The sequence below is a fragment of the Sus scrofa genome, chromosome 5 (assembly GCF_000003025.6).
Source record: "Sus scrofa isolate TJ Tabasco breed Duroc chromosome 5, Sscrofa11.1, whole genome shotgun sequence".
Lineage (NCBI taxonomy): Eukaryota > Metazoa > Chordata > Mammalia > Artiodactyla > Suidae > Sus > Sus scrofa.
In genome coordinates, this window is record NC_010447.5 from 64,027,105 (window position 1) to 64,036,752 (window position 9,648).

The 9,648-nt window shown below is 48.8% G+C and overlaps 1 protein-coding gene across 7 annotated transcripts; it reads left to right on the forward strand.

Moving 5' to 3' along the window:
• Window positions 685-9,567, forward strand: ING4 (inhibitor of growth family member 4). 7 transcript variants are annotated; one of them, XM_021092419.1, is made up of 8 exons: window positions 685-828; window positions 4,814-4,885; window positions 7,052-7,218; window positions 7,402-7,516; window positions 7,684-7,792; window positions 8,049-8,196; window positions 8,464-8,525; window positions 8,629-9,567. In XM_021092419.1, exons 1-8 carry the CDS (start codon window positions 792-794, stop codon window positions 8,666-8,668), a joined length of 750 nt encoding a protein of 249 aa, XP_020948078.1. In that variant the 5' UTR covers window positions 685-791; the 3' UTR covers window positions 8,669-9,567. The 7 variants fall into 7 exon arrangements, with proteins under 7 accessions (XP_020948078.1, XP_020948079.1, XP_020948080.1 ...); XM_021092420.1 differs by having other exon boundaries at window positions 7,687-7,792; window positions 8,629-9,566; XM_021092421.1 differs by having other exon boundaries at window positions 7,402-7,507; window positions 8,629-9,566.

A 9,648-nucleotide genomic window follows, 5' to 3' on the forward strand; every position in this document is an offset into this window, starting at 1 on the left:
TCCTGACGAAGAAGCATTAGCTGTCGCTGTGCCGTAGCGGACCAGGGTGATAGCTGACATCCACCTGGCCCAACTGTGACAGCTGCGTGCCCCAATCCTTTCAGAATCATGGGGCTGGTTAACATCCTATAAACCCGAATAAAAAGGGAGACCAAAACAGGGGGGCAAGGCCAGAAGTACTATGTCACTTTACGAGTGAGGAGTGTGACAGGTGAGGAACCCTGACATAACACGTGGAGTCCTAGCTTTATTGTGTGAGTAGCTCAGAGGTTATAGATAGTGAGTTGTTTCCACGTTAAAAAATAACCTTAGGGAGCTGCTGTTTGAGCGAGTCAACAGAAGTGCGGAGGGTTTAAATCTTGCCCCGCCGGGGGCGCCTCCCTAACTCCCTAAGAAACTAGCGACTTGGGAGAAGGCACCTGCGCAGGTCACATCCCAAGAGACACAAAAATTCTCCGGCTGCTGAAACGGGCTATTTGCGGACTAAAAGCCTGATGAAAAAAGCTTCCTCGCCCTCACGCCTGCACGTCCCCCGCCTGGAGGGAAAGGAAGTGCAAGTGAAAATGCAAAATGGCGCCCCCGGCCGCCGCCGGCCCCAAGCAACGCCGGCCGGCAAAAGACGAGGGTCGGCGGTCGGGCGCTCGGCGGACGCGGCCAGACGGGCGCTGTAGTGAGGCCGGAAGTTCCCCTTGTGAGGGCGGAAGGACTCCAGGCCGAGAAGGACAGCTTCGAGACCTGTCGCCTTCAGTCACTTCCGGGGCGGAGCGGAAGTTGCTTTGTTTTGCTTCAAGATGGCTGCGGGGATGTATTTGGAACATTATCTGGACAGTAAGAGCAGACTGAAGGAGGGGGTCAGGGGTCACAGGGGGGTGGGGGTGTCGGAGCTGAGAAGCTCTACGGCCCCGAAGTCCGGGTGGTCAGAAGGTCACGATTGTAAAGGGTTGCATGAGAGGAAATAGTGGAGGGTGTGTAGAAGGAGGGGGCGGGGCAGCGGGGCCGAGGCCTCGCTCTGGGGTGTAGACGGGGGAGGGGCTGCGCGGTGGGGCTGGGGGACGTCTCTTGAAGGGCGGGTGGGCCTAGTCGGGAAGATCCCTGCTGCCCCATCTTCAGAGTCTCCGGCCTCAGGATATACGTTTTCCTCAAAATCATTCGGAAATTAGTCATTTTAGTATATCGCCCACTGCCTTTTGGAACAGCGACAAAGACCTGTTCGCGGCTCCTTCGCCCAGTTTTTTCGCAGAAGTGGCTTCTCCTGGGGATGGGAGGGTAACGAGTGACCACTGTCATATGATGAACTGGAAGTCTGCTCTTGGAGTAAAGATCCCGTTCCCATCCAGTGGAAATCTGGCGTTATGTTGATGCCATTTGTGTAAACCACTCCTCCACAGAGCCTGTCATCCACTAAGCGCTTACATTTGCCTTGGTGTTGAGAGTCATTCATTCATTCTTTTATTGAGGTCCTGCTATGGCTCAGATATAATGGCAGGTACTGGAGATATACAAGAATGAGTAAAACACAACCCCTGTCAAGTGGTCATAGACTAGTAGGACACAGATTCTGTTAATAAATAATTGTAAAACAGTGAGACAGGTAAAATAATAGAAATATATTAAAAGTTGCTAACTCTGGAGAAAAAAAGAGCTAATTACCTGGGGATGTAGGTAAAGCTTTGTAGAGGATGTGATGTTTGAGTAGAATCTTGAAGGCTGAGTGTTTATTTGCCAGTTGGAGAGGGAATCGCAGGTTGGGGAAAGCAGCAGCTAAGGTGTTACGGGTTTGTGGCAAGGTTAGGCAAAAGTGAGGCCAAAGTATTTGATATACAGGACCCTAAGTTGTAAGATTGGGAAATAAGACTGGAGAAGGGGGCTGGGGCCAGGTTGTGCAAGGTCTTTTAAGCCAAGCCAAGAAGCTTGCAGTTTAGTGAGGAACCAACAGATTTTCTGAATAGTGATTATTTATTTATTTATGTTTTGGTCTTTTTCCAGGGCCTCACCCATGGCATATGGGGGTTCCATATGATTAGAGCTGTAGCCACCGGCCTCCGCCACAGCCACAGCAACGCAGGATCTGAGCCGCGTCTGCAACCTACGCCACAGCTCACGGCAACGCTGGATCCTTAACCCACTGAGCGGGGCCAGGGATCGAACCTGCAAACTCATTGTTCCTGGTCGGATTCGTTAACCACTGCACCACGACGGGAACTCCTGAATAGTGATTTTTTAATAAAGGAAAATAACTGATATATGATAACTTAGAGCATAATAACATTGGTAATGTAGAGATCGGTTAGTGGTAACAACCCTGGTCAGAGATAAGGATCCGATCCGAGAGAGTGACAGAGTATTTGCGCATTAACTATAACAGGACTGACTGAATGACTGAGTGGTTGAGAGAAAATGAAAAATCTAAGGCGACTTCTCGATTTCCTGTTTGGGAAATGAGGTAGACATTATATTACCAACAAGATAAGAAATTCAGGAGTAGCAACCTAAAGCACAGGAATGTAAGAGTAAATGAGATGGGTATCATTCAGGGAAAGCAAGTGAGAAAACTAGAGAATTAAGTACAAGTTCAAAAAAAATTAATATTTAAGAGACAGGCTAAGGAAGTGTGATGGAATTATCAGAAAGTATATGATGGGATTTGGACTCCCAAGAGGAAGAAAGTTACTTGGAGCGAGAACAGCTGCAAACATATTTTTTAGAATAGGACTAATAATAGATCATTTGATTGGGTAAGTCATTGGTGACTTAATCTCAGTAAGCCAGTGTTGAAGACCTGAGGTTATAAGTTAAAGCAGTGAAAGCATTTTAAAAGTTGAAAGTGGAGGGAGTTCCCTGGTGGTCTAGTGGTTAGGACTCTAAGCTTTCACTGCTGTGGCCTGGTTTCAATCCCTGGTCTGGGAATTGAGATTTCATTTCAAGCCACTGCACACTGTGATAAAAAAATAATTAAAATGGGGGAAAAATGTAATTGTAATGTATACATGTAAGGATAACCTGACCCCCTTGCTGTACAGTGGGAAAATAAAAAATAAAAAAAAAAAAGTTGGAAGTGGAGTCATGGGAAGAAATTTTTCTTTTATGAGAGAGACTGAAGTCTTCATGCATTCATTCATGTATTTCTTGAGGATCCCCTGTATGTGCATCATACTTCTACTGAACACTAGGGAAATAGCAGAGAAGACGACACTTGTTCATCCCTTCTCGAGGGCTGGGGAGACAGATACCAAAGAACTTATTACATGCTTATTTAATTACACTGGATAAGTGCCAGAAGGGTAGACATATAATATCTTTTGTTTGGTTATTGTGTGTTTGTTTTTTGCATTTTAGGGCTGCACCCCCGGCATATGGAAGTTCCCAGGCTGGGGTCATTCGGAGATACAGCTGCCAACCTATGCCACAGCCACAGCCACAGCAACACGGGATCTGAGCGGCCTCTGAGACCCACACCACAGCTCCTGACAATGCCAGATACCCCGACCCACTGAGTGAGGCCAGGCATCAAACCCACATCTTTATGGATACCAGTCAGATTCATTTCTGCTGTGCCACAAGGAGAACTCCTGACACAGGATATCTTGACAGCATAATCCAGGGCATTCGTTGAACTCTGGGGCAGCCAGGGTTGAGCTGAATTGTAAAGGATGAACAGGAATGTAGGCCAAGAGGTATGGTGGAGGCAGGATGAAGAAGATTGGCAGCACATTCCAGGCAGAGAATGGCGTGTGGAAAACCAAGTAGTAGGAAGAGCACTAGCAAGTTCAAGGCACTCAGGGATAGCCAGGGTGACAGAGCAGGGAGAGCACAGAGGGGTGCTGACATGAGTTAAGGCTTGTGTGAGGGAAGCAAGGGTCCAAAAGTGCAGAATGGGAATAGGGATGTTGCAGCAGGAAGTTACTGGAGGGTTATAAACAGGAGAGTGACTTGATCAGATGTGCATTTTCTAAATATTATGACTACTGTATGGAGAACAGATTGGAAGTGTGAATGATGAGTAGTGGAGGATGCCAGAAGGGTATTTGTAAGTTGTGGGCAAGGCGCTTGGAGGCAGAGATTGAAAATGAAGGAAGGGGAAGGGCTGATTTGTGTGTAAGGTCACTGGAGGAGAGAAGGAGTGGGAGCTTTGTGCAGAGATGGAGGTGGTGGTTGTGAGAGAGATAGACGTGGCCTCTCCTGAGAGAGAAATGATCACTGCTGTCATAGATAATCTTGTGGTCTGAAGGAGGGAAAAGAGAGTCCAGTTTTGGATCTGTTCTTTTTTTTTTCTTTTTTTTTTCTTTTTTGGCTTTTCGATGGCCACACCCACGGCATATGGAGATTCCCAGGCTAGGGGTCTAATTGGAGCTGTAGGTGCCGGCCTACGCCAGAGCCACAGCAACCCACACCACAGCTCATGGCAACGCTGGATCCTTGACCCACTGAACAAGGCCAGGGATCGAACCTGCAACCTCATGGTTCCTAGTCAGATTTGTTAACCACTGAGTCACGACCGAACTCCTTTTTTTTGGCTTTTTAGGGCTGCACCCGAGGCATGTGGAAGTTCGAAGGCTAGGGGTCAAATCAGAGCTACAGCTGCCAGCCTACACTACAGCCACAGCAACGCAGGATCTGAGCTGCGTCTCGACCTGCACCATAGCTCGTGGCAATGCCTGATCCCCAACCCACTGAGTGAGGCCAGGGATCGAACCCACATCCTCATGGATTCTAGTCAGATTCATTTCCATTGAGCCATGAAGGGAACTCCTTGGACCTGTTCTTTAAAAGCAGTTGTAGGGCCTAGGAACTCAGTTTCTTTTCTTCTCCCCAGGTATTGAAAACCTGCCCTTTGAACTGCAGAGAAACTTCCAGCTCATGAGGGACCTGGACCAAAGAACAGAGGGTATGTACAGAGTAAGGAGTCTAGTGAACAGTGAGCGTGTATGATACTTTCTTCTCCTGTCTGGGGTTACCATATTGTCTGGTCTGGAGAGCTGCGGCTTCTCTCTCTGTCATTCTCCTGCAATTCTTAAAAAGAGAGTCATGATAACCTGCATTTCTGTGTCAGCTTTTCCATGACACATGGAGTATTGAGACAATGCCTCAAGGATTCAGAGATGCTGTGCTCTTGATACCTTCCTCAAGATGGATTCAGAAAACCACAGTCAGCCCTAGAATCACTTCTCTTCTCCATGTTCAGTGTATTTATGGGAAGACTAGAATGTTTCTATGTTCTGGTTTGTAACTGTTACTATCACAAAATTCATTGTGGCTTTAGACTGCAACTCATGTTGGTAGACAGAAGCTTTGCTGCCCAGGAAGTTCTGAAAAAGGAAGGAAAGCATAAATGATGGAAAAGCAGCAATTAAGATCAGGATCTCTATACTATATTCTTCAACCTTACAGAAGCACCAGATGCCATCTGTAGCCTTCCTTGGACATTGAGCAAGTTTGGCTGCATTGAGGCATTCACCTGGAGCCTGAGGCCAGTGGTCAATTTTGTCTCTTCAAGGTAGAAGGTTGGAACTGTCCCTGTGCTTGCTGCAGGAAACATAGATGCGTCCTTCTGTATCGGTGCTCAAGGATGTAACAAGCTGGTGTTAGAGTAACTAGAGCAGTGCATTAAGTTACTCGTGAAAAGGTGAATATCATCGAAGATCCTGGTCATAATCCCCTGAGAACTCCCTTCTGAATACTGAGCACTAGCTCTTTGCTTTGTAATACAGTTCCGACTATTGCATTCAAGCACAGAAAGACCAGTTGGGGATTATCGAACTACATACATGCTTTTCCAGCTTCTTTCAAGGGCCTCAAATGAAGCGGGGCGTAAAAACAGTCTGCACGTTGTTTGTGGCTGCACCATGTTGCAGTCATACTCTTGTCTCCATGGATGTTTTTCCTGAGCGCTACCAAATACCATGCTGTGGGCATCTACAGTCTCCTGTGTCTTGGGGCATCGCCAGCCTTCCAATAGTAAAATATTTGGAGCACTAACTAAAATGAAGAAACAGGAATTTCCATCATGGCTCAACAGAAGTGAATCTGACCAGTATCCATGAGTTCACAGGTTCGATCCCTGGCCTCAATCATTGGGTTAAGGATCTGGCGTTGCCTTGAGCTGTGGTGTAGGTCGAAAATGGCTCGGATCTGGCATTGCTGTGGCTGTGCATAGGCTAGTGGCTGCAACTCTAACTCGACCCCTAGCCTGGGACCCTCCACGTGCTGTGGGTGCAGCCCTTAAAAAAAATAAGAATAAAAAATTTTTTAGGAGTTCCTGTCGTGGCGCAGTGGTTAACGAATCCGACTAGGAACCATGAGGTTGAGGGTTCGATCCCTGGCCTTGCTCATTGGGTTAAGGATCTGGCATTGCTGTGAGCTGTGGTGTAGGTCGCAGACGTGGCTCGGATCCCGAGTTGCTGTGCTCTGGCGTAGGCCAGCGGCTACAGCTCCAATTAGAGCCCTAGCATTGGAACCTCTGTATGCCACGGGTGCGGCCCTAGAAAAGACAAAAAAAAAACAAAAAACAAATAAAATGAACAAACAGGAAAAAAATGATGGGAAATGTAAGCAAGCTGCAAGTAATGAGCAGAACAGAGTGGGCAGTAAGTAGAAGAACTGTTATGTGAATGACCTAGGGCTTAATTTTAAATGATGAGATATAGACGTACAGACGTGGAAGCCACAGCCTGGTCTGCAGCACTCCGAGCTGTTGTGGGATGTTTTTGAGACAAGAAGCCAGTTGACTTTGCAGACAAAATTCCTAGTTCAAGAGGCAGCCAGCCCTGCAAAGAAGCATCTCAGATGTCAACAAAAATATACTTTGTATTAGTGCAGTGTGCAAAGACTCTCTACGCTAGCAATGTTTTTAGCACCTGAAGGCACCTTTAAAACAAATGTTGTGATTATGTTGCATTATCTGAGTACATGGCACAGTACCTAGGAACCTTGGGTACATTTTGGTTTGAAGGTTATGATGGTCAGTGGAGAAGGTCCAAGGAGCAAGAGGAAGAAGTGTGTTTGACCTAGCCACTCAGGGGCCATTGTGACCAGGCCTCTGTCTCTGTTGTAGACCTGAAGGCTGAAATTGACAAGTTGGCCACAGAGTATATGAGTAGCGCCCGCAGCCTGAGCTCCGAGGAAAAACTGGCCCTTCTCAAACAGATCCAGGAGGCCTATGGCAAGTGCAAGGAATTTGGTGACGACAAGGTGCAGCTTGCCATGCAGACCTATGAAATGGTATGGCCCTGTTCATGGCTCCCCGCCTACCACCCATCTATTCCTGGGGGTCCTAGATGCCCCTGCCTTCGGCTGTGTTGGGATCTGTTTGGGGCCTGGGAAATCCACGCAATCTGCATTAGCCTGTTTTCTTTTACTGGAACCACCTTCGTAGCTCTTCCTTCTCCTTTTTTTTCCGTTCAGGTGGACAAACACATTCGTCGTCTGGACACAGACCTGGCCCGTTTTGAGGCTGATCTGAAAGAGAAACAGATTGAGTCAAGTGACTACGACAGCTCTTCCAGCAAAGGCAAAAAGAGTGAGGAGGGGGGCGGGGCTGTGAGAGGTGGGGTGAGGCCTCCAGGGAGAAGCCTGCCGGCTCTTGAGCTCTGAGGGAGGGAGGGCCACCATGTTGGTGGAGCAGGGAGGGGGACTTAACCCATCTTTCTGTCCCCTTGCCTTCTGGCTTTCCCCCCTCTCTCCTAGAAGGCCGGACCCAAAAGGAGAAGAAAGCTGCCCGTGCTCGTTCCAAAGGGAAAAACTCTGACGAAGAAGCCCCCAAGGCTGCCCAGAAGAAGTTAAAACTCGTGCGCACGTGAGTGTGTCAGGGAGCGCTTTGCCAAATGACAGGCCCCTCTTCCCTGCCACCCCATTCCCACCGGCACTGCCCTTTTGCCACTTTTGCTCTGTCTTCTGTGCCAACACTCTTTTGTCATTTTGGTATTTGCTGGATACAGAGGAGAGGCCACAAATCACTAGCTCCACAGGAATCTCCTTCTGCCACCTCTGAGAGCCTCAAATTATAGCTTCCCTTCCTGCGTATGACACTTTTTCTCCTTCTTGGCACGCAGAAGTCCTGAGTATGGGATGCCCTCAGTGACCTTTGGCAGTGTCCACCCCTCTGATGTGTTGGATATGCCTGTGGATCCCAACGAACCCACCTATTGCCTTTGTCACCAGGTCTCCTATGGAGAGATGATTGGCTGTGACAACCCTGATGTAAGAACCCTTTTGGCCTCAGGATGGGAGGTTCTGGGGACACGAGGGAGTTGGATACAAGAGTGGGGGGGGTCTTGGTTGAAAGTGGGCTGCAGGGTAGGAGGAAGGTGGTTGGAGATGGTTGGCCTTGGAACCTTCAAGAATTCTCCCAAGGGACAGAATAAGGGAATATCCCTAAGGAATTGGGGGTGGGGGGGCTCTTTTCTTTCCTTTGCCTCCCCCCCTCCCCGTCCCACTTCTGCTTCTTCCATCCTCTTCCTTTTCCAGTGTTCCATTGAGTGGTTCCACTTTGCCTGTGTTGGGCTGACTACCAAGCCTCGGGGGAAGTGGTGAGTGAGAGCCGCTGTAGGGGCTGGATTGCCCCGAGCTGGGTGACAAAAGCTTTCTCCCTTCACTCACTCTCTTCCCCTTCTCTGTCATGTGCCTCTTTAGGTTTTGTCCACGCTGCTCCCAAGAACGGAAGAAGAAATAGACGAGGGCCTTGGATTCCAACAGTTTCTTCCACATCCCCTGACCTGGGCTAATGGGGAGAGGGATGCCTGGCTGGGGCCGGGGGTCAGGGAGAAGTGGATGGAGCAGTGTCGTCATCCCTCCTCCTCCCCTCCCCACTCCTGGTGCTGAGGCTGCACCCAGACCCTGGCAGGGAGGGGTGCCGCAGCCAGTAACGGTATGTGCTCTCATTCAGCCCACCCCCTTCGGAGAGAAGTGGTCTCGCCCACTGTCCTTTTGCCTCCATGCTGAGGTTGGTGCTGTATTTTCGAGGGATGGTCCTCTTCACTCCCCTTGTTTGTATTTAAGGACTGGGGCGGTAGCATGGGGCCCGCCCCCCAGCCTGCTGGTTTCCTCCCCTTGTGGGGGGTTTGGGCCATGACGTGAAAAACTTTCTTCACTCTCTTCCTGCCTTTTCTAGCTGGGGCTCCCCCACATCATCTGGGCCGGACCCTAGCTGAAGGGGCACCCTTCCTCTGTGCCAAGAGGGTTGATCCTGGCCTTGTGAGTGGGCGGGGCAGGGCGGCGTGCAGGCATCGCGCATGTAAAGGAATGGGCAGGTGAATAAAAGCTATACGTGTTGGCCTGCTGTGTTTATTGTAGAGATACTATTTTAGCACCCGTGCTGAGCATATTTTTGCATCCTCTGAGTTGGCTAAAAGGCGGGAGGATGACATGCCAGAAGTAGGACAAGACATGGGACCAGAAGTGATACCTCTGCCCCAGAATCCACAACTTCTCAACTTGGAAAGCACAGAGCTGGCTGGGGACTGTGCCTCAGACCAGGGGTCTCCAAAAATGTTTAAGATTGTGCATCTTTTCTCCATAAAATATCTTTCACTTAATTTCTAATAAATGTGTACTTGTGTTTTATACATGAACTATTATACTAAGAATTAGCCTGACTTATTTTAAACACAAAACAGAAAACAAGTATTTTTCTCCTCTGCCATGCATTGTCTT

Bases quoted from the DNA above. Each gene is read 5' to 3' on its own strand.
- ING4 (XM_021092416.1), top strand. From the start codon at position 792: ATGGCTGCGGGGATGTATTTGGAACATTATCTGGACA. The intron at 7,517-7,683 runs GTGAGGAGGGGG...CCTCTCTCCTAG, and splicing joins TTCCAGCAAAGGCAAAAAGA to AAGGCCGGACCCAAAAGGAG. The intron at 7,793-8,048 runs GTGAGTGTGTCA...CTTGGCACGCAG, and splicing joins AAGTTAAAACTCGTGCGCAC to AAGTCCTGAGTATGGGATGC.